Genomic DNA, 25,386 nt, shown 5'->3' with positions numbered 1-25,386 from the left:
GACTATATGGTATTCCCAGGCCATACCAATACAAGGAATCAAATCCAGATCTCTGATTAGGTGGCAGAACCACAAGGCTGTCCCTGAACATTCGCAAAATTCATATCCTCACCTATAAACTTTGGACTTTGCTTGCCTCCTTGCCCCAGCCCTTTTTTAAAACGCAAGCCACTAGCTCATTTAAAGAGTCTGTTTGTGTGTCATCACTAAAGACACCTGGAAAAGAAGAGTCTTCTTCCTAGTGTAAGAAATCAACAGACACACTGGAAATCAGACTCTTGGAGGATAGAAATGGACTATAAATAGCATTCTCCAGTTACTGTGATGTTATCCAAGATATACTTTCCTTTAATTAGACAACTGGGAATGGTTTCAGAGTTCACCTCGCCCACGCCCCATTTTGACAACACACTACACCACGGTACGGACTATATTAATCAGCATGAGCTACAAGCTACTGACATTTTCGCACAAGCTGTGCAAATGCTCATTTCAGTAACATGAGCTTCAGACAAGTGATCCACCTACTTGAGATAAACAGTGTGAACAGGATTGTGATGCTGCAACTGCAGCGTCACAACACAGGAAAATGGCCACATTATATAACCTCTATCTACATACACATGACAAACTGGGAATTTTCTGTAATATTTTAATGAAACCTCTGTGTGCCTCAGTTTCCCTCTGCACTTCATATTGTTACCCAGTGGAGGGAAAAGTGTTAAGTCTGCTCATGGAAGCAGGACAGGACATGAGGTTCAGGTGTCACCTTGTGGTCTGGGCCACAGTGAATAGGATCATTAAGGAACTGGCTGGAACCTGCTGAAAGTGACCCCATATCAGTGCAGAATCCAAAGAAAGCCCAATGACCAGAATATTGACACCTAGCAAACAATGACCAAGAGGAAGGAGCCCCCATCTCCTCTCACCCCAGCAGGGCAGCTAAGCAGAGACCCAGCTCGAGAACAAAGGACTGAGACACGATCAGCAGAGAATAAAGTATGGGATACTGGAGGAAGCTGGTTGCTCTCTCCTGGGACTGACAGAGAGAGACAGAGAGCCTAAAATGAAATCCACTACAGCGTGGTTGGTGGTTTGCTCTGGCTTGACCAGAATGGGCTATGCTTTAACCTTTATTTCTCTATGCTAACCTAAGGACTTCCAATGCTGTGTTCCAGCTGACTAATAAATCCTACTCTCTTCTGAAAAGTGTGTTTGGTGTCACTGGAAATACTTGCTCAGTTGCGTTAATCCCTGCAGAGTGGACAAGTCTCTAACTAGGAGTCTGTCTCAATGGGACTTGCTGGGCAGAGCTCACGGTGTGAAGCCAGGAGTGCTGGAGCCCAGAGGTTCAGCCTAGGAGGCGGTGAGGCTGGGAAGCCTACCCTTAAGCTAAAAAGTGGGGCTCCGCTACACTGAAGGGGGTCCTCCAAGAGGCTGTTTGAAAGTTAGGGCATAGTACTGATCCTGTGGAAACGTGGCAATATATTCGTGTACTCAGGGCTGATGTGTTTTTATATCTTGTTCTGGTCAGTCATCTGTGCAGGAATTTAGCAGTAAGGAGAGATCTACAGCTGGATGACTAAAAAAAGAAAAAAGTAATTAAATACTTTCCTGGAAACCCCCCAAAGCCCTAGCCACTGTGGCCACAGCTATAGACTTTGTGTAGGATACTGTGGATGTCATAGATTTAGATGCTTGCCATGCAGAATCCGTTGTGCTGTGAGCTCCCACACAGCTGACAGTGCCCCTGCCTCAAAGCACCCACAAGTGTGTGACAGGTGAAATATGCACAGCTACAAAAACACAACCATTCAATCTTCAGTATGTTTTTGTTGGTCTCTTAGCCCTACTTCTAACAAAATTACAGCAAATATAAGCACATGTTACAACTTTTTCTATCTTTTTTTAAGTTGACCCCCATCCCTCCACAAACATGTTGGTCCCCAATGTCAAAAGGACAAGTTATTTTAAAGGTCTGTGCTCTGCAACAGACAAATGTTTCAGCAGCTCAGGGCAGTCAGTACACAGTGTTCAGGGGTTATGTAACTATGGATTGCGAAAGAACAACCAAAGCTTTGAAAACAGAAGCCAGCTGACAGCACTTACAGCTTCCCCTTAACATCATAATTTGCCATCAAATTACATTGTGGAGAGTTAAAAAGTGGTACCACAGAAGTGAATGTTGCAGGCTCTAAGTCCGTGATGACTTCCACGGCATGTGTTAGAATGTGTTGGAATGAGCAGGAGTTGCACAGTAAGGTATGGAATTCTCATGCACTTTATTGTGGATTTTGGGTGGTTGGGGTATTTTTGGTTTTTTTACCTTTGCTGCCAAGACACATACGGTAGCAATTTTATAGCCTTCCTGGAAAAGAAAAAAAAAATCTCTACAGAGACTCCAGCTTGTGCAAAATGCTGCTGCCAGGATTTTGACTCACATGAGGCAGATGCAGATGCAGAGTGTCACTCCAGTCTTGAAGGAGTTACACTGGGCTCCCCTGTTAAAAAAAAAAAATCAAACTGTTTTTAAAACCACGACAGCGCTGCACCATTTGGGACTTGCGTGTTTGCTGGAGCTGCTGCCTCCGAAGAGCTCGAAAACCAGTCTGCTGGCTATTCACAACACCGCACAAAACTGATTTACAGAGGAGGTACGGTTAGTAGTGGTACATCCTACAGGCAAAATTCTGGCCTTAACTTCACAAACCAGTCTCAGATCAATCCAGCAATATTTTGTTGGCATGACAAGCTACCCAAGTGTTGCCAAAGTGTTTGAGAGACAGATCCCTCGCGTTTCCATCAGAAGTTGGTATAATCTACTCAGGAACAGCCTTCACACTGTGTTTAGGGTTCTGTCATTAGTGACCATACTGGATCCCGTGGCAGGTTACTATGTAGCCTGATGTCATCTCTTTCCTTTCAAGATATTCCATTCCCTTCACACCCACCACACACGTCTACATGTCATCACGGAAGAATATACGTCAAGAGTCACTGTGTGGATCTGAGAACAGAATTTTGCCCTAAATCTGGAATCTGCTCCCATCAAGAACTTAAAATATGGAGTCAGTCTGACTCATGTACATTAAAGCTTAAAACTTACTCTTTACACCTAGACTTATCTGGCAAGTTTGGGCTTTTCTGTGCAAATCTTTTTGGAATGTGTTCATGAAAGGTGCCATGCAACCATACTCGGCATTGTACAGTACTGGTTAACAAGCACACATGGTAAAGAGAATGAGAACTATTCTGCAACTTACAAATATGCACAAAAGAATGAGAAACAACTCTTAAAGAAATTCAAACTAAACACTAAGCTGAATGCTTTTGAATAGGTTTCAAAGAGGGCCCGACAGAGCAGTAAAGTACATACCATTACCTCTAATGCTTTTTAAAAATAATTGTTAAATAACCATTTTGCATGGTTAAGAAAGTTTGGGGTGTGATTGGGTATGGTTTTGGGGAGAAGGAGAAAGCTCTTCAAGACCTGCAAATTTCCTTCTTTATTCCCCCATTGCACTCTCAAAGGTTCCACGTTGAGACCCAGGTATCCTTTCATTGAAGGTGTGACATGGTTTCTGCCAGAGTCTGTCAACACTCCTCATGGGTTGGTCAGAGATGATCATGTGAGAACAGGGAAAAAATGCTTTCTCCCTTGCCAGTGCAAAACCTCGACATTTGGTGCCACTCCATGTGTGCCATATTCTAAAAATTATTTAATGAATTAATTTGCACACTTGTAAACAATTTGTGTACAACCATAAAGTTCTGTTTAAAAATGATTGTGTGGGTTTGGTGCTGGTGAAAGGTGTTGTACGAACAGCAGGGACGACAAGTCCTTGATTTCCCATACAGGGTCCTCCGGAGCAGTGGGAACAGCTGCAAGGAAGAAGGTCCTTATTCCTCACACCCTCAGAATAGGAGTATATGGCTTATGGGGAGGCAAAGGCATCTCTGAGTGAACTCAGAAGTAAATGTGGGAGCCTGAGGATAGTGCAATTGCTGAACCACTGTGAAGATAAGAGCCTGGGGCTACTGGAGTGAATGATGAGGTGGGGTTGCTATGATGTGGTATTAAACTTTGTTCACTCTTCCCCACTGCTCCATGTTGGCGGGGAACTCTCAGGGGAAGTAAAGAGCAGCCTGGGGAAGAGGCAGACAGGCCCCAGGCTGCCTGCTCAGCAGGTGCCACAGCAGCCCCCACCAACCAGGAGTAACACCTGCAGCTCAAGCACTCCTGCTTCCCAGAACTCAGCTGAATGCACAACATTCCATTTAGGCTGTGGGAGTGTGAGAAAGGGTGCTCGTTCTGCATGTGAGATGCATTACAGTTGACAAGTTTTCTAAACATGCTTGGCCCAGGTGTACCTCCTGCTGAAGTCAATGGGGTTAGAGGGCAAAACTGGCCCTCTGACTGCGCATTAAGCTTTGCTTGAAATATGTAGTCCAACAGGCCAAGACTCTGCAACAGGTGACTGCAGAAGGGAGAACAGCTCTTGTGTGGAAGCATTAATGCAAGGATCTGGGCTTTAATTTGAATAAATCACTAAAATATCAGCTGAAAAGAAACCATCAGCAAATAAAATAAAACAACACAATAATAATAAATGACAAATGAGCAGAATAATAGCTTGTGTGTTTGCAAGTGTGGGGCTTCAGTGAAGAATATCAATGTAAACTCACATGCAGCCTAATCCCTATTTAGGCACCTAAAAAAAAGGACCTGATTTTCAGAGATGCTGAGCATCCAAAAATCCTGCTGAAGAAGTGGATGCTCAGAACCTTTGAAAACCAGGCTGCTCTCATTTAAGGCCACAATTCAGCAAAGCACTTACCCATGTGTTTATGTACATACCTGTTCAGCAAAGCATATCATCTTAATCTGCTTAACCCTAAGCATATGCTTCAATCTAACTTATTAAGATTAGGCACACGTTTAAGGACCCTACTGAATCAGGGCCTAAGTGACTTGTCGAAGGTCACACAGGGAGTCTGAGGAAAAGCCAGGGGCAGAACCCTGTTCTCTTGACTCTTAGTTTTCCATCTTAACCACAAGACCATAATAATCCTTATTTTATTACTCACGTGAAGCTGTACAGAGCAGGGTCTCTGATTTCAGCCTACATCAAATCTAGTTCTCAGAGTCCTAAACATCTTTAAATGAGTAATGAAATCATATTTTGTTTTGTTTTTTTCTTTAACTACCTGTATTTTCATTCCCAAATGAGAAGAAACTGCAGGGTTATTTATCATCATTTTCTTTCTGTAACAGGGAGGAAACCTTTTCGCACACTGCAGAGCCAGTCAATAAGTGACTAAAGGTCTGTTAAGTATATTTTACTTTATTGCTCAATATGTACCTTTATTTTCCTCTAGGGCGTATACATTTTTATCCATTAACAAACAGGCCTTCCGCTGAATCACAGGGTGTTTTCTAATACCCACATGCATGCCTCTTTGCCGTGCAGGTACAGGAAAATCTTGTACCAACCCTCCCCGTCCATTAAGAAGCAATGTGGTATCATATACACAGCAGGGCTTTGCATTGTTCCATGTCTATTTTGTTTGAGTGCTGTGCATTTCTACTTAACAAAACCCCACCAAAACAATGCTCTTGCAAAGTGTTATTGTCCCGACACTCCTTCCCCAATTATTTCAGGGAAATTCTTTGGCCTGTGATATATAGGCCAGCCAAACTACAAGATCACAATGGCCCCTTCTGGCCTTTGAATCTATGAATCTATTGAAGTAATCTTGGTAATGGTCCTATCAAAGGACCTAATGTCACTGAGTTTTGTTTCCCTTAGGCCTGATAAAGGTTTGGGCTTCCTGGCTATGTCTCGCAGAGTCAGAGCTCAGTAACAGACTCAGCACTTTATGGTGGAAAGATTTCTTCTCATGAATAAAAATGCCAGACTTGAGGCTACATCAACAATAATAAAGTCTAAATATGTACAGATTTGCATATGGGCAAAAGCAGCTTCTTAGTAGCTGCTACTCTGTGGCACCTCTGCATTTCTAGTGAATCTTCCTTTTAACTGGTCATTTTAACAGTCTGAGGAGCATTTCTTTGAACTGGAATAATTTATCACTTTCAAAGAGTCGAATGAATATTCACCTTGGCTTTTATGAGTGTATCCATGGAAATAAACCACCCTACTAAAATATGGGCTTAGCTCTTCAATAAGGAGTTAAGCCAGGGGAAGAAATGGTTGCACAGAAGGCTCATGTTCAAATGCAATTCAATAATATCCAAAAATAGCAAGGAAAACAACTTAAGATGTAACTGCCATCTAAATCCAATACCCTACGGTACCATTCACATGCGTTAGCACCTGAATTTGTTATTTTCCACACCATCCCTCGGCCGTCTTGAGGCATTGCTCAATTTCTCTCTGGACATGGATTTTAAATTGGAAGGAAACAAATGTCTAGTTGGTAATGTACAGGACAGTAAACTTCGAGTTCTAGGTTCTACACCTGGCTCAGTCAGATTCATCGTTTGATTTGGGGGCAACTCACTTAGAGCTTGATTTTCACAATTGCATGTGCACAAACACATGCCTTTGTGTGTGTACAATCAGCACAACTGCACACACAAATCAGAAATTTGCACATGTAGAGAAGTAGTTACATATATAACTGGTCAACTGTCTGCTAAAATAAGTGATTTGCAAAGCATAATCAGGGAAATTGTGCATGTACAGTTGTGAAAGTCAAGCCTTCAGTGTACTTGCGCCTCTGGCTTCTCCACTGTACAAATGACAATACGCGCCCTACACCACGGTGTGTTTGAAGCACAATTAAAGCTTGTAAAGTGCTTTAGATCCCAGATAAAAGACTCTATTGCACGTGGAAAGTATCATCATCGTAATTTCTATCAGACCAGCAAGAATAAGACCCTAACTATTTGGGTATTGAGAAGCTGCTGATCAATGTAGGTCTTCAGCTATATTCAGACTGGGAGAACAAGGAGCAAACTATTGCAACTTTTTAAGCACGTTATTAGTGAAGTGCTACCCTTTCAACAGCTTCACTCTGACATTCTGATTCTTGAAGAAACGACACCTTGCAGATTAGCACTTTGTCACTTGGTGATTTATTTGGACACCATGACAAGCAACACGTGCTTTTCCCATGCCCCATTCTCGGTGCCAACACATTACAATCCACAGCTTCCAATCTCAGTGGGCAGTTTTATACAACTTTAAGCAGTCAACTCTTAAAAGCAGCAATGGAAACAACCCTGATAAAACGGCTATTGAAATGCTGCCTGTATTCAACCAACCAACCATCCCAAAGTAGACTAGAAATATCAGAGCTTTGACCTGCTTCTAGTTTCAAATCACGATCTGCTAATTTATTAAAAATAGCCTCAAAACCTGCGCCTGCCAAGCTGCATGTGCACCATTGTGAATACACAAACAGGTAGCTGACGTGCAATTACCTGATTACATGCACACAACAGATATTCAGCTGATTTTGCAGATGCAATTTTGCCAGATTAGTTTCAGTTGCAGTCAGTCAGTCTCCCTAGGAGCCCCCGTTTCTTTTCCATTTTTAATAATCTCTGAAAAAGAATCCAGGTAGCACAACCCTGAAATGAAGTTGTACATACCTGTAGAGAGCTGGTTACAAAAAGCAATGGCCATTATTTAGAAAAGCAACTGAACACCACCAAAAAACAACTTCACTATTTTCAATTGTTACAACATGATGAACTAAAGGGAAACCATCAACCTAAATATCACACTTTTGTCTGAATATTTTTACTTATGATTATTACACACACCACCTAAAATTACTACATTTGGAAGAGATTAGAGGGAAAAAATTTGTCTGCAACTCTTTTGTTTAGCATGTGTACTCAGCAGCACACTGTAACTAGTCAGTTCACTGTCTTCCCTATGTAATAGCAACACCATGCAGCTCTTATATATCACTTTTCATCTGTAGATCTCAAAGCACTTTACCAAAGAGGCAAGTATCATTAACCCCATTTTACAGATGGGGAAAATGCAGCACAGAGTGGTGGTGTGACTTGGCTAAGGTTAAGCATTTAGGCCAGCAGCAGAGCCAGGAATAGAACACAATGTCCTAAGTCCCAATCCAGCACCATATACACTGGACCACACTGTATAGTGAATCTGTTTCTTCATTTGTATGGGTCTTTGACATAGCCAACATGGGGGAGAGAAAAACATTTAAAATATAAGATGTGGTTGTAAAACCACAAAAAATTGAAGGGGAATCTGGGGCAGGTGTAGGACTTAAAATTATTTTTAATTCATTTAAAAATGAACAGATTTCAAATTGACTGAGGGCAGCATTTTCAAAAGTGCCTAAGGGACTTAAGAGCCAAAGTCCCATTAAGAGTCAAAATTCTTAGGCTCTTAAATTACTTAGGTGCCTTTGAAGGTTTTATCTGGTGTCCCTTACAAACAGATTGGGACTTTTTATGCTATACTGTTAGCGGAGTTTCTCTCTAGAGATAGGTTCCCCTGCATGTAAAAAATCTTTATTATGGGTATTTACATATATTAAATATATAACCAGACAGCTTCCTTTCTTCATCCTTCCAGCTTACTGTGTAATATTATACTTTGAATGTATTTATAAAAAACATTATCAAAGTTCATTGGAAAACTCTATTCTACATGTGTATACAGAAGATGTTTAAAACTCCATTAACTTTAATGTATTTTGGAAGTGGGTTTGGAATTGCTCACCTATGCATACCCCAGTTGCACATCAATTTAAAAAACAAACTCAATTTGACTGAGTTACATAAATGTAAAAAAAAAAAAAAAGGAAAAAGAAAAACAGACACAGGTTTATGTGTAATGCAACAAGAGTTTGATTTAAACATATGAAACTTTACAGAACATTAGCCTACTATGTAAGTGAGACCCTTTTAGCATCAGAGGGTCTTCATCAGGGTGTGTGCGTGAGAGAGAGAGAGAGAGAATATCATTTAACCTGCTTTAAATCAGATACATTATATTCTGTACCAGCTGCTGTAAACTGGTTTCGAGTGCCCCTTTTTACAGTCTCAGATGTTACCAGTCTCCATTGCTTGTGACATTTTAAAAGGCAAGTCCATTCAAATGACTAAGAGCCTCCACTCCTTGGGCTAGACTGGGGCCTGGACTACACGTAGAAGTTTTGTTGGCATAGCTACACCAGTTAGGTGTGTGAACAAATCACTCCCCTAATTGATATTGTTATGTCGGCAAAAGCCCCACTGTAGCTGCAGTTATGCCGGCCAAACAGTCCTTTTGCGGGTACAGCATATTTCGTTCAGGGAACGGGTATAAGCTACACCTGCAAAATAGTTATTGTGCTGAAGAGGCAGCAGTCAGTCAGTCTTACACGGAGCACAGAAAGTTGCTATCCCCACCTGGTGGGTGTAGATGGGCTCTATCAGAATTCACATCCAGTAAAAGAGGCAGTTGTTCTGATGTGCCAATTCCAGAGTGGTTGATGGGTGATCAAATGGGAAGGATCTGATATCAAGTATTCACCTTGTAGGAATTTTATACTGCAAATTCACAAGCTCCAGGGAAAATGAATATACCATAGGAAACAGTCCCACACTGACTGGATAGATTAAATGACAAACCATTTGGCAACGTTTACCTGAAACACTGCGTCTTGTTAACAGGAGTTGATCCTGCTGGTAAAGGGTTAAGTGGGGCTCCTGATCTGCTGAGTCAGGTGGCTCAGGACTACAACTGGATATCAGGAAAGTAGGAATAGCTCTCTAGAGCTGTAAGTTGAACAGTCCTGATGAAGGACTTCATTAATTTTAAATTCTTTGTTAATAAAGCCTAACCCTAGGCAAGGGATGAGTACTGACTCTACACATAATTGTGTTTTAGATCAGGTTGGGAAAGGCAACTTCTCACAACAACCTAAGAAGTCTTTTCCATCTCTAACATCTGTGATGCTATGAGAATGGAAGTGTTGATATACCTATAACTTACAGTGTGAGAACCTCTCTGTAACTAGTCTGCAATATAACAAATCTTAGCATTTATTTTTAAGCCTGTAATGCTTCTGGGACACAAACTTAATTCCATTCCAGTAGTACAGTATTAATTCTTTTCAACATACTGCACAAATAATGATTTAAGTCTCATTTACCATTCATTTTCTCACTGAAACAGGTTTCACTATTGATGATTACTTTCTTATCAATTCCCACCCAATATAGAGGCAGAAGTGACTGAAGTACGGGGACAGTTTTCCCGAATGAAACCATCTTGCCTACTGTATAATTTATCTCATAGGTATGATAAAACTTTCAACAAGACTGTAACTATTGTAGAAGAAGGTTAGCGACTGAGTAACTTGTCTTTACTAATTCCCTCTCCATCTGCCAGTGACTTTGTATGAAATTACAATCTGTTTAAAATCCTCACTTGTTTACGTCAAGTTCTATCAAGGGACACTTTTCTGTAACCTCATCATGCAACTTGCCCTGTTTAAGACCTAGGGATGCCAAGGCCTCCTGGATTACTTGGATCCAGAGCTGACAATATTGCTCATTAAATGTTTAGCTCACCCTGAGAAGAAAATAGCCAAGTAAATTTCTGCCTGTCTTAAATTTGATCTCTCTTTCTCACATTTCTAAGTGCCCTTCACTGTACTATTTAGGCTCACTTAAATGCCATGCTAATGAAAGTCTGGCAATCCATTTGCAGCTGCTCTTTCATAGGACAGGTCTGATTTTAGAAGCCACAGCAGAGAAAGGTTGTGCATCCTTGGCTTAGACCACCAACAGCATTTCCATTAACGATAGGTAGAGATGGTTTTGACACTACGAAACAAACAGGAAGGAAGGCAGGAACAGTGTAACATTACTACTTATTAGTGTTCTTCTAATAGAGCTGGATTGTATAAGCAGAGATGAATCATTAAGATGGATAAAAGAAACTGTAATTTACAAAACAAAAAGGCGCTATAAACATAAATCCTCAAATCTCCCTAATTTAAGGATTTAAACATAAAGATCTTGCAAAATTACTAGTTTTCGCACCATATGCTCTCATTGAATGGCTGCCCTTCAACTCTATTTGAAGATACTAGATCCTGATGCTTGTGTAATGTTATCTCCTTGTTAGGAAGGAAGCAAATATAATAGTTTCTATTGCAGAATTCAGAAACAGTGCCCTAGGCTCCCTACTGAGATTCAGAAAGGTCAGGAGAAAAAACTAGTGATTTCTGTGGGGCTGATTACATAACTGATCACATGGACTTCTGTTAATTTTCTCTAGAAGTAACCACTGAAATTACCCATAGCTCATGCTTGGCCCAAACCCATCAAGGCTTCCAAAAGCTGCTACTTGATCCCCATGTTATATACACAAACCACAAAAATAACCACACTATTGTCCCAGAAGTCTAGGAATTTATTCCAAACACTATCTCTCTAGCCTGAATAAAGCCTTCTGCTGCATATTATAATGCAGTTCATCAATACAAACAAAAACTAATGCAGTGAAAGGAAGTATATATAAATAGCCTGTAAAGTTAGAATCCTACACAGGTATGTGCTTCTGGACACTCCATGTCACACGCATATGAACTTAGGAAGATTCGCTGAGTTTCCAGAAATGTGGGAACCCTTCATCTTAGCATGGGAGGGTACTACAGTGAGCCTCAGTGGGCAAGAAAGCGAGTATAAGTGCATCAACAGTTATTTTGTTTTGATTTACACTCCTAGCAGGCAAATTAACATGAGCCATAAACACAGTGACCACACATTTTTGAGATGAGAAGGGAAGGCAAATATACAGTTTCATGTACAATAGCACCAGGTTTTTCTCTGTGGTGAAGGCTGAAATCATCAAGCATCTTGCCTGAAGGAAGGAAGATGTTATTTGCCCATGCAGCCCCTTAGAGGAACACACTGGGTGGAATCATATTTTAGTATAATGTGTCATGATGATACCATGACTATTGGTGACAATTGTGTGTCAATCACTTGGTCATCTCCCAAGTGTTGTTCCTGATAAGGCAATCATCCTGGTTAGGGAACACATACTCTCTGCAGTGTAAGTATATTGCAACAGCTACTACTAATTGAAATGGAAGTGCTGTGTTTCCAGTAAAATGAGCTGTATCCCACTCATTAAACTGTATACTGTGCATATACTTCTATACTTGACATTCACAGTTGGAGTAAAGGAGCTGGCCACAGACGCACTATTTTCATCTTGATGGCAAAGCTGTTTAAGGAACTAAGTTCAAGATGAGTTAAGCTCTCCTGACTTTTTTGGTACTAGGAAGCATCTTGCCTAAAGCCCTCTTTCCTCACTTTGCTGGTACAGGCTCAAAGCCACTGCTTTTGGAGAAGGAAAGAAGAAAATAGTGTATAGGGTTCTTTCTGCTGCTAATGCTGCCTCCTCCCCTTCACAAGTTGGACAATTTGGAGGTGTTCTAAAAAAAGAACTCTGTTCTCTGGCTGAACAATCCTGAGGTCTCAGCTATCAAAGGCAATGATTGCCAACCAGGAATGAATGTCACCAATTTACTTCTGACATCATGGTCCTCAAGGATACAGAATGGGAAAAGGACTCCAATCAGTACACCTTCCAAAATCAAAATTTAAGCATAAGTATAGGCTTTCAGTGTCTTAGTGGCATCTAACACACTGATGAGGGTGTTTGGGATTTTTTAAAGCAACTTTAATGATAAAAGGTAGCTTAACAAGGCCCGTGGTCTCTTCTGGGACTGCAGAGGCAGAAGACTAGTTGAGTGGCTGATGGACTTCAAGATGCCACACCCTTCTCCTTCACTTCGGTCAACTTCTTTCCCTGTACAGGCTTTGAAGATGCACCAACTGGGATTCTGGTCACGAGCCAGCATACTGGCATGAAGATATCATTTACTGATGCTGAATCTCAGCTAAAAAACAACTTTTTACATTCTCTCTCGCTATACACAAAACAGAAGCTGGTGATTGCTTCCAAGTCCATGTGAAGAGGCATGGATTTATGCAAGTGGCTAACTTTTCTTAGCAGGAATACATTAGCTCTGAGGCTATGCACAACAAGATGTTAATATAATCCCCAAGAAAATGCAACATCAGTTAACAATGAATGCATCATTTAAAGCTCCTGCTGCAAACAATAACAAAGTCTACTTATGTGCCATAAGCTGGATAGTGGATTCCATTATTTATTGCAAGTAATACTCAAAAAATGTTTAGCCATGTGGGGAACAAAGGATGCTGAAATACAAAAAGATGAATGGATTATATTAGTTTGTCTGCCTGAGTTAAGGAAAGAGGAGGAAAATACTACTTAGAAATTGACATTCATAGCACTTTTCATTGTCAAAGTGGTTTACAAACATTAAACAGATTCTCACAACACACAGGTCAGGGAGAACAGTAAGGATTATTATCCACTTTGTAGAGTTGGAGAAAATGCAGCAGAGTGACTTGCCTAAAATCACAGAGGGAGCCATGATCAATGTCAAAGTTGAAACAAAAATGTCTCTGGCTCCCAGTCATCAGGTCAGACCATGCTTCTCTGTTTTCCATACCATATAGCATATGGTCCAGTCCAGCTACACTAGACATAGCATGTTTAAAGTGTCCTTATATCCTGGCTTTGCTAGGATATTCTCAGTTTTTGATATCATGCCCCAGAAAATTCTTTGAGGACATTTAAAATGTTCATATTTTTCATTTTCATCGATCAAAACTTTTTTTTTTTTTTAAATAAGTACATGTTCATTCAAGTCATTTTGCTGTGCCAAGCAGAATTTGCTCTGCATTTACCAGGAACAGCCCAGTGGAATGAATGTTCTGTGGGATAAACAGTGTTTAGAGAGATCAGTTGAAGGAGCATAGACATTATCGAAATTATTCTTTTTGTTCACCATAAATGCTAACAGCACTCATTCAGTGTTTCATACTAACCTCATTCAGAACATCTGAGTTGCTGGGAAAATCCTCCACGCTGAGAAATTTGTATCTGTTGCTACTGAGACAGAAATTGGCAAAAGTGGCACCCACAAACTTTTTTAAAAAAACTGTACTTTTGTTTTTTGAGTGACTATTTTGCAATCCTAAAAAACATTGCCACAATTTTTTATTTTGAAAATTTGATCACCTTAAGCATGTGACACTCAATGATTATGGCCAGACCCAATATAGATTATCCAGGAGCCTCTGGAGGCTTTCCTGACCTCAATTTGGCTGCTGGCCCTTGGCTTCTCTGATCCTCAGTGCTGTCCCTATGGCCTTCCCTGCCACACTACTCACCTGCTGATACAGTAAAAAACGGTTACCAACCTATTCTGTAACTAATGTTCTTTGAAATGTGTGGCACATGTCCATTCCATTTCAGGTGTGTGTGTGCGCTCTGTGCACAGTTGTCAGATTTAACCTGAGCAATACCTGTCAGGGCAGCATATGCACACTCTCCTGCCTCACACCACAACACAAAGGTATAAAGGGCAAAGCCACCTTCAACCCCCATAAGTTCTTTCTTACTGTAAGACTCTGATAGAGAAGAGAAGGAGGGTGGGTCATGGAATGGACATGTACAACGAAGAACAACAGTTACAGAACAGGATAGTAACTATTTTTAATTCTTCAAATGATTGCATGTCTATTCCATTTCAGGTGACTCACAAGCAGCTCAATCTGGAGGTCGGAGTCTACCTCAATAATGACTGAAGGACCACAAATCCAAATCTGGCATCATCTCTAGTTTGCCCAGAGATGGCATAATGGGAGGCAAAAGTATACACTGAAGACCAAGTTGCCACTTTGCAAATGTCCAAAATAGCCAGCTGGGCCAGAAAAGCCACAGAGACTGAGAGAGATCTGGTCAAATGCACTAGCACCCTAGTCAGTGGCGATACATCAGCCCTGTTGTAGCACAAATGAATACAACAGGAGATCCACGAGGAGAGACTGGAAGAGACTCTGTCTGCAATTGCTACGAACAATAGAGATGATGACCTAAATGGTTTAGTCCTGTCCAGGCAAAACGGTAAGGATTAGGAAAGGAAGTTGATCATGATATTGCCTGATTGATGTGGACGTGACATACTACCTTACTGAGAAACTTCGGATAAGGGCGTAGGAATACCCTGTCCTTGCAAGAGACCGTATACGGAGTCCAGAAACTAGTGCTTCTAATTCGCCTAGTCTCCTGGCTGAGGTACTTGCGATCAAAAAGTCTGTCTTCATGGAAAGATGGAGTAATGAACAGGTAGCCAATGGTTCAAGAGGAGGACCCACTAGCTCTGTTAACACCATATTTAAGTCCCAAGGGAAACCAGGATCTTGTCCTTGCGGGTATAAACAGTTCAAAGCCTTCAGAAATCTAACTGGCATAGGGTTGGAGAAAAATGAGTGATTATCAATTGGCAGGCGGGAAAGCTGAGTGCTGCTTGATGGAGCTAATGGTAAGACCTCACTGTTTTGGGTATAACAAATAGTCCAAAACATGATGGATTGGAGCGTGGACTGGGGGAACACTTTTCTGCTGGGACAAAATTGGAGACTCCCACTTTGCCAGGTAAGTAAACCTAATAGAAGGCATTCTACTATTTACAAGTGCATCTGGAACCCGCTTTGAACAAACCTCCTCTTGAAGCCTTAGCCTGGAGCATCCAGGCAGTCAGAAGGAGAGCCTCAGGTTGGGGTCGGAGGGCGACAGTGGTCCTGAGAGATCAGGTCTGCATACCATGGTAGTGGCAATGGAGGTGTGCATGAGAGGGTCAGCAGAGTAGAAAACCAATGTTGCTGAGGCCATGCAGGAGCTATGAGTAGGACTCACAGATCCTGTGCTGCAGCATAAGCCTCCAGAATAGATGATACTAGGATAGTCTCCTCTACCGTTAACTACATGGAGCCACTTCAGGGGCTGGTCTCAATGATGCCAGTGCCAATGCCAGAGTCGACAGTCCCTCCTGAGCAGATGATTGCCTCAGAGACCTCCTCAGCCTCATGCACGCTCTTGCATCCTTGTCCACATGCTTGCTGGACTTTGGTGCTAGGGACCTTGATCTATTGCTGGGGTGGGCAAACTTTTTGGCCCGAGGGCCACATCTGGGTAGGGAAACTGCATGCAGGGCCATGCATGTAGGGCTGGGGCAGGGGGTTGGGGTGCAGGAGGGAGTGTGGGGTGTGGGAGGAGGTGCGGGGTGTACGATGGGGCTCAGGGCAGGGGGTTGGGGTGCAGGAGGGAGTGCTGAGTGCGGGAGGGGGCTCAGGGCAGGGGTGCAGGAGGGGGCTCAGGGCAGGGAGTTGGGGTGCGGGGTGCAGAAGGGGTTCAGGGTGTGGGCTCCAGCCCGGCACCACTTACCTGGAGCAGCTCCCTGCCTGCCTGCTCTGGCCCCACGCTGTTCCCAGAAGAGGCGGGCACCACGTCCGTGCAGTCCCGGGGTGGGGGGTAGGGGGGGCAGAGGGCTCTGCGGGCTCCCCACGCCTGTCGGTACCTTCCCTGAAGCTCCGATTGGCTGCGGTTCCCCATTCCCGGACAATGGGAGCTGCGGAGGGCGGTGCCTACAGGCAAGGGTAGCGCGTGGAGCCCTCTGCCCTCCCTCCCCCACGGGCCATAGGGACATGGTGCCAGCCACTGCCGGGAGCGGCGCGAGGCCCGCAATCCCGCGGGCCAGATCCAAAGCCCTGACGAGCCAGATCCAGCCCGCAGGCCGTAGTTTGCCTACCCCTGATCTATCGGATACTGATCCCTTAGATGCTATCTTTCAGTGCCTCTTCCTCTGTAGCAGGGAGGGTGACCAGCCCTGAGGGTCAATCAAAAACCAGAGGAGCAATTTTGATGGATACTGACGTGCTCAGTACCTTCTCCGAGTGGAAAGTCTCCAAGGGGGAATACAGGACCATCTCCAGCAGAAGAAACTTAAGCCCAGCCTCCCTTTCTTGGTTCTTGGCTTAAAGTTCTTGCAAATTTGAGACCAATACCTGACATGAGTCTCCCCGTGACAATTCAGGCAACTGGAGTGCAGGTCACTCACTGACACTGGCTTCTTGCAGGAATGACAGGGATTGAAACCCAGTGACCAAGGCATGCCCTGTCACCAGTACCCAGCAACAGGAACTGAAGTGTTTATAAACACTTTAAAATAAAACTTATTTCTGTAACTAACAAACAGTATATGACATTAAAACTTCTGAAACAAGTACCAACTAGCTATACAAATATTGGGGGGGGGGGGGAGGGAGAGGGAGAGATTTCAATAGCTAGATCACATGTTCCATCCACCATCACAGGCAGTAAGAAGGAACTGAGGGAGGGTAAGGGTCGGCTCTGCCCTTCATACCTTCAAGCTATGGCGCAAGGCAGCAGAAGGTGCATGTGCCACCCTGACAGGTACCGTTGAGGGAAAAATCTCCAACAACTGTGCACTAGGTACGTGCACACCTGAAATGGAATGGACATGTGCAATCACTCGAATAACTAAATTACCAGACCTGACCCCCTGCACTGACCCATTTATCAACCAACCTTGATATTTTAGCTTACATTTCTCATCTTGAACAGGAGTATAGATAGCAATTATAAATTAAAATATCCAGTGTAGTAGAAACACTATCAGATACCTTATATCAAAGACATTGATGGTGGTGGGAAGGGAGGATAGAAATTTGTGCAGTGCCTATTATTACAATATATACACTGCAATACAAACCTGGGAAATGAACAATGGGCTTTTTAATCTTTATCTTGCATAACATGCAGAGAATATATTATATATGTATTTGACAAACAGTTTTATTTCCCATCTTCCACCTTAAGTTTCAGAGCATTTGCATTCCTTGTACTTGGGCGATGGAGAAGTAAAGCATGAAAAATGTAAAAAGCTAAAAGGTCATTTATAGCCCCTGCACAATGTACATCTGTACAGAAATGTACAAAGCTTTCTAACTAACTTGTTCAACACAAACAAAATATTTCCTATCCTTTGACCTTTATTACACAGGCTCAGCCAATTGAGGAGTGGGAGATAAGGAAGCTTAGTCACAATTGAATTAAGACCCCTTTGATAGTGGTTCTCACAGGCATATCTCCCACCAGGCTGGGTGAATGTACAGTCTTATCATCCTCACAGCATAAAAAACAAAATCAGCTTACCACTTACAGCCAGGTTCACATCACGGTGTAATTCTAATCAAACAGGCATCTAGGACAATGGCTCTCAACCTTTCCAGAGTACTGTACCCCTTTCAGGAGTCTGATTTGTCTTGCGTACCCCAAGTTTCACCTCACTTAAAAACTACTTGCTTACAAAATCAGACATAAAAATACAGAAGTGTCACAGCACACTATTACTGACTTTCTCATTTTTCCCACATAATTAAAAATCAAATATAAATATTGTATGTACATTTCAGTGCATAGTATACAGAGCAGTATAAACAAGCCATTGTCTGTATGAACTTTTAGTGTTTACCGACTTTGCTAGTGCTTTTTATGCAGCCTGTTGTAAAACTAGGCAAATATCTAGATGAGTTGATGGACCCCTGGCAGACCTCTGCGTACCCCTGGTTGAGAACCACTGATCTAGGACACCAATTACATTCAGTGTAAGCTTTGCTCTGTCTGAGACCCCAGATCATTTGAAATTGACTAGGGCAACATATTTTGGGACCAAATACGGTTTCAAGATAGTTGATGTAATTGAAACATCTGAAGTGAAAATACTCTGATTAGGCGGCACTTCAGCCTACTGAGCAAGCACCTCCTAGCTAGAGTGCAGCAACCAATCTCTATTTTTCTCTTAACAAGCAAGAGACAAAGCACTGATCAGAATCAGGTATAAAAATCAAGAAGGAACTCACCAGCAAGTGTGTAATCCATATCAAAACCAAAGCACTTTATCTTTTCCATTGCTAAACTTCTGTTCACAAACACCCTGTAAAGAAGAGAGGAAATAAATCCATAGGGATAAGCATTTCTGGAATAAAATTATTTGGGAGTAAACTTATTTCTCTTCTTATCAAGTGATGGGATCTAACATACCCAGACTATCCTAAATGTGTAAAAATCAGAATGTACCTGAAAAATGAATGCACAGATCAGCTTTACCTGTAATTATGTTTCCAACAAAGCCATGATTTTTCCATGGTTATTCTCAAAATCTGTGTGCGTATAAATATACACACACCCTGGTACAAGTCCTGTAAAAATTCCTAAATACAGGAATGCAAGATCTCTTGAACCCAGGCTCACATACAAAAGGAAACTGAATGGGGAGGAATGATGAAGTTTGCCTGATTAAAATAAAATATGACAGAAGCAAGAAGAGAGGGAATGAGATTAGCAGTTTCCCGGATAAACATTTACTATCTGAGCCCTGTTTTGAATGAATCTGAAAACTCAAGGAAAATTTAAAATGACCTCTCACCAAAATTTGACCAATACTATTATTAATCACTTAATATAACACCACAAAACACACAGTAAAATACATTCCCACCCCGAAAAGCATAGGGGAAGTTTTTTACATTATTTGTAACAGTGTTATTTTCCAGTTTTTATTTTTACTATCAAAATCTTGTTGCAATGAGGATCTATTCTGTATATTGTTCTGATACTTTGATTTCAATGTACTGCATTCATTTAATCCAAAACAAACAAAAAACAAACAAATCAACCCAAGATAAAGAAATAGGTCAGAAAAACACAAAAGAAACTGCATTCTACTTCAGCTATTACATTAACTAATCCAGTTAAGTTTCCCACATAATTTCCACCATGTAACTGATCTGTCATTCCTCCTGATTTCTAGCCAGGATTGGTCTCATCTGAGAACTAAAAATCAGATTTACAAACAGCAAAGCCAAGGATTCCACTGTAGGGAGGAATCTCAGCTTGTCGTCAACAAGGCTGACGTTGGCCAGAAATTCCAAGTATTGCTAGAGATATCATGCCAAGAAAAAAAAAACCTGCCTAGAAATGTCTGAGAAAGGGTAATAGTACCCAAGCATTCGGCTGCATTCTAGACCCAGTAAGGTTTTGTCTGGATACAAGCACACTGCCCTCAGCAGGAGGCCAACATAATTAGCCTTCTCTGAGGCTAATTCAGAAACACTTCTTTGTGAAGGCAATGTAACGGGGAGGATACCATAAGCAATAACAGTAAGTGCAAAAACAAATAGACACCAATTCCGTGAAACTTCTAGTTTCAGGAGACCCTGAGATTCTTCTTCAGACTTATGGCCTGTCAGGCAGCCTACATAACATGTCAGTTTAACTGTGTGTCAATCTACTGAAGCTAAAATTTAAACAGCAAACTTGTCAAGATCAAACTATCACACTTCAATGCCAGCAGCCTTACCTCATCTCTCAGACGTTCTTCTTGCAAAATGTGTAGCAATCTGATTCATCTATTCATCTGAATCACACTACGCAAGTCCTTAAAGGCTTCTCTAGTACAAATGCAATTTTGCTTGAATCTGATTTGACTTTAGAACATCATTATCTCTGAACCAAGCCCTAAGATACTGTATGTCTTCTTAAATAGTGTTATGGAAAACACATCTGTGGCTAACTTAACTAGTCATTGGATATCATTGTTGTTCCACACAGATCCACTTGGAATAGAGTTTCTTTGGCACTAGTATACTTTATCCCTAACCTTCCATGCTCGCTCTGGGACTCACAGTTTCCTGGCAAACTGCCCATCTCTGACAATGAGGCATGTAATGGGACTGAGGAGTTAATAATGACCATCTTTCCTGACAGATGTATGTAATATCTAAACAAGATGATATATTCAGGGGAAAAAAAACTGTGAATAAGTATAGAAATCCCTTTTGAAAATATTAGAGGAGATCAAACCACCCAAGCTTCACTCTTGAAATAAAGAGCTCAGCTCTCTGGGCTGTGGTGAGATAGTGTCTGAATCAGCAGCATGAAACTTGGGTGTTTTTTAAAACGAAGTTTAAATATCTCAGATTTAGAACAGGCCAATGCTAGACACTACATGAAGAAAGAAGCCTTTGTGTGAAGGAGATGCTACGTTCTATTGCTTCTGATTCCAAGAAATGCTACTAACTATCTAATTCAAGTACATTGGTATGCAGAAAATATTTCTGAACTGAAGTTTGTTCAGTTTGCTTTCTAAACAAGGAGGAAGAGATGTGTAGAGGGGATAACACATTTCTGGGAAAAATTAGAAATAGTTTTTGCCCAAGTGTGATGGCCCTGCAAGAGCTGAATTGGGCCAGGTGGGCCCAATCAGCTAATTAGGCTGCAAATAGGGGAGCTTTCATCTGGAGGCAGCTAATTAGAGGGACAGTCAGGGCTTCTATGGAAGACAAGAAATCTGGAAGAAGAGGGGACTGAAAGGAAGAAGTCTGTGGTCACTCTCTGTGAAGAGGGAAGTGGGTCTGGGGGACTGCAGAGCTGAGTTGCCTGAAGTTACTCCCTGGAAGGAGAGAGTAAGGAGACTGGCAAACCCAGAGAAGTGGGGAGGGCATGGGTATGGAAGCAGCTCAGGGAAAAGTAGCAAGGTGCAGGGAATGGACCTGGGCGGCTGTGCAGAGGGTCGCTGACCAGAACCCAGAGTAGCGGTGGGCTCAGGTTCCCCTGCCAGCCACTGTGGGAGTGGCAACATGAAAAAGTGAAGCAAAAGACTGCCTGAGACTGCTGGAGTGGAGAGCAGGAACTTTGATACTCCTGTCCCCAGAAGGGGAAACCACAATAGTGACCTAACCGGAGGGCTGAGTCACAAAGATGATAGCTGCAGCACCTGAGAGTGAGAGAGAGGCAGCAGAGGAGAAACTGAACAGGTGTAATGACAGCTAGAAGAGGCATCGGCCTCACCGAGCTAATCCCCATGACCGCCAGAAGGTGGCGCCATCCAGTGGTGAGTGGAGCAACCCTGTCACACCCAGTAAGAGGGCTTGATTTTGTACATTCTTTAAGCCTCACTCCCTGGAGGAGAGTTTGCCTGCAGAAAAAGAGGACTGAATATCTGCCACATTGAAGAGGAGGGAAGGATTACAAAAGAAAATTAGAAGAGCCTCACAATTCTGAAGAGGGTTTCAACTATGGTTACAATGGAATTGACCAGAAATGATGGAAAATTCCTTTCAGCCTTCAACATTCTTTTCATTAATCTGCTTAAGAATGCTCAACAAAATATTAACAAATGGCACAGTGGGTTTAAAATAAAACCTCATGTTGGTACTGGAGATATAGCAGGTTTTCCTACTTGCAGTTACCAACGCTGGCCAGGAAACCAGAATTAATAACTCTATTCTTGTGAAAGCCACTAAAGACCTTTAATGACTCTACAAATGCTCAATACCTTCATTTTAAATCCCAATTAAAACATAACATCTCCCGTTCATGGAGATCACCTTAATACCATAGAAGCATTGGACTGGAAGGGACCTCGAGAGGTCATCTAGTCCAGTCCCCTGCACTCATGGCGGGACTCAGAATTATCTAGACCATCCCTGACAGGCGTTTGTCTAACCTGCTCTTAAAAATCTCCAATGATGGAGATTCCACAATCTCCCTAGGCAATTTATTCCAGTGCTTAACCATCCTGACAGTTAGGAAGTTTTTCCTAATGTCCAACCTAAACTGCCCTTCCTGCAATTTAAGTCCATTGCTTCTTGTCCTATCCTCAGCAGTTAAGAACAATAATTTTTCTCCGTCCTCCTTGTAACAACCTTTTATGTACTTGAAAACTGTTATGTCCCCTCTCAGTCTTCTCTTTTCCAGACTAAACAACCCAATTTTTTCAGTCTTCCCTCATAGGTCATGTTTTCTAGACCTTTAATCATTTTTGTTGCTCTTTTCTGGACTTCACCAATTTGTCCACATCTTTCCTGAAATGTGGCACCCAGAACTGGACACAATACTCCAGCTGAGGCCTAATCGGCGCGGAGTAGAGTGGAAGAATTACTTCTCGCATCTTGCTTACAACACTCCTTCTGATACATCCCAGAATGATGTTTACTTTTTTTTGCAACAGTGTTACACTGTTCACTCATATTTAGCCTGTGGTCCACTATGACTCCCAGATCCCTTTCTGCAGTACTCCTTCCTAGGCAGTCATTTCCCATTTTGTATGTGTGCAACTGATTGTTCCTTCCTAAGTGGAGTACTTTGCATTTGTTCTTATTGAATTTCATCCTATTTACTTCAGACCATTTCTCCAGTTTGTCCAGATCATTTTGAATTATAATCCTATCCTCCAAAGCACTTGCAACCCCTCCCATCTTACTATTGTCCCCAAACTTTGTCAGTGTACTCTCTATGCCATTATCTAAATCATTGATGAAGATATTGAACAGAACTGATCCCTGCAGGACCCCACTCATTATGCCCTTCCAGCATGACTGTGAACCACTGATAACTACTCTCTGGGAATGGTTTTCCAACCAGTTATGCACTCACCTTATAGTAGCTCCATCTAGCTTGCATTTCCATAGTTTATGAGAAAGCTAGTATCGAGATAGTATCAAAAGCTTTACTAAAGTCAAGATATACCATGTCTACCGCTTCTTCCCATCCACAAGGCTTGTTACCCTGTGAAAGAAAGCTATTAGGTTGGCTTGACACAATTTGTTCTTGACAAATCCATGCTGACTGTTACTTAACACCTTATTATCGTCTAGATGTTTGCAAATTATTTGTTTTATTATTTGCTCCATTATCTTTTCGGGTACAGAAGTTAAGCTGACTGGTCTGTAATTCCCCGGGTTGTCCTTATTTCCCTTTTTATAGACTGGCACTACATTTGCCCTTTTCCAGTCTTCTGGAATCTCTCCTATCTTCCATGACTTTTCAGAGATAACCGCTAATGGCTCAGATATCTCCTCAGCCAGCTCCTTGAGTATTCTAGGATGCATTTCATCAGGCCCTGGTGGCCCATGCTGGGTACATATCCATTCAGGGCCCAATCCTATGAATGTTTACTATCAGAAGTAGCTCTTACCACTTTAAATAGTCCTATTTCTATTCAAAGGGACTACTCAAAGTAGTAAACATCTGCAGTATCCAGAACCTACAGAGAAAAGTCCTACCCACTGAATCATCTCTACCGTTTCCTGCAACCCCTAGAGCTTGCTGACCAGATCCAAGCCATTCACTTGAGCAATCTGTTGAGATCATAGTCCAGGGAGTCATGGCTGATGAAGAAAGACCAGCTTCAGCTTCAAGAATACTGACCAAATACACTTACTGGCTAAAAAAAATAGATTTCAAAATCTTTCCATGCGATACCATCTGGAGAGACGGGATAAACACACCTTTGATCTAAAAGCTGTACAGCAGCAGCAGAGAGACTGTTCTTTTCATCCCAAAACACATGAGAAGAATGATCCTTTGATATCTGAAGAGAAGGGAGCATTGACATATTTTCTAAATATTCCTTTGAAGCTAGGTAAATAAGGTATCAAAGAAGTTCTGGGAGTGTAAAACAGAAAGCATGTGTATTGTTAGCAGGACTGCCTACAAAAGCAGTTTTCAAACTTTGAGCTCAGCCCCCCTTTGAGTTACAATTTTTGGCTGCGTTCCCCCCCCCCCCCCCAACCCAGACAAAAATAGACACCATAACTGCCCCTCCCCCCCTTGGGTTTTCAGCATGGGGGAAGGCGCGTGCAACAGTCTCTGGGGGCAGCGGATGTTGACACTGACCCACAGGCTGGATGGCCTGCTGAGGTGAGTCAGAGGATGGAAATGGCGCTCCCACCCTGCATCCCACCGCATGGGGCTGACCCCCCCAAACGTTTCTTTGTGCCCCCATAGGGGGCACCCCCCCACAGTTTGAAATCCTCTAGCCTAAACAGTCAAGAGGTAAGTCTGAAAATAAACTAACTGAAAACTTTTTCATGCCAAGAGGTCTGAGGTTGTAACGAACACCTTTCTTCTTGCTCAGATCAGACAGAAAATCTTGATTTCACCTCCATCAATTTTGGCCTTTTCCATTAAGCAAATGATGTTTTTTTGTTTTTCACCAGAGCACTGGTGTTAAAAATCAATAAGATATGGAAATGTAATAACACTGGGTAACAAATCAAATCAGATCATACTCACAGCATAAAAACACCTTCTGTACCAGAGCAGCAACAACTGAAAATCATCCTCCGAGTTGACTTGCAGGGGTTATTATTATTGACTCCCTAACTCCACCTCTCCACTCCAGGAGTGCATTTTCATAAATATAACACTCTTGTCTTACTTCTTTCCTTTCCCCAGGGATATTACTGTCAATGTTTTCTGTAGTTTGCACACCCTGAAGGGAGCAGCTAAATGCACCCACCTGTCTTATAGGATGATGGTGTCCCCATCACTTTAAATAGTCCCCAGCTGTCCTTTTAAAGGACATTAACATGAGAAGCTTATCTTTCTTTCTCTGTAATAAGACAGC

At 42.1% G+C, this 25,386-nt stretch overlaps 1 protein-coding gene across 3 annotated transcripts in view; it reads right to left on the bottom strand.

Moving 5' to 3' along the window:
• Positions 1-25,386, bottom strand: part of NT5C2 (5'-nucleotidase, cytosolic II) — a 78,279-nt gene that overhangs the window by 26,627 nt on the left and 26,266 nt on the right. For 2 of the 3 annotated variants that reach the window (XM_074959429.1, XM_074959430.1), the window contains exon 3: positions 18,836-18,909. In XM_074959429.1, the coding sequence (XP_074815530.1) occupies positions 18,836-18,909 (74 nt within the window). Of the gene's footprint in view, positions 1-2,326; positions 2,461-18,835; positions 18,910-25,386 lie in introns of those variants that run through there. The other variant, XM_074959432.1, reaches the window with a different exon arrangement.

This window comes from Natator depressus, chromosome 7 (genome assembly GCF_965152275.1).
Source record: "Natator depressus isolate rNatDep1 chromosome 7, rNatDep2.hap1, whole genome shotgun sequence".
NCBI lineage: Eukaryota > Metazoa > Chordata > Testudines > Cheloniidae > Natator > Natator depressus.
The sequence above is the reverse complement of the archived record's forward strand: the minus strand, read 5'-3'. Positions and strand labels throughout refer to the sequence as shown.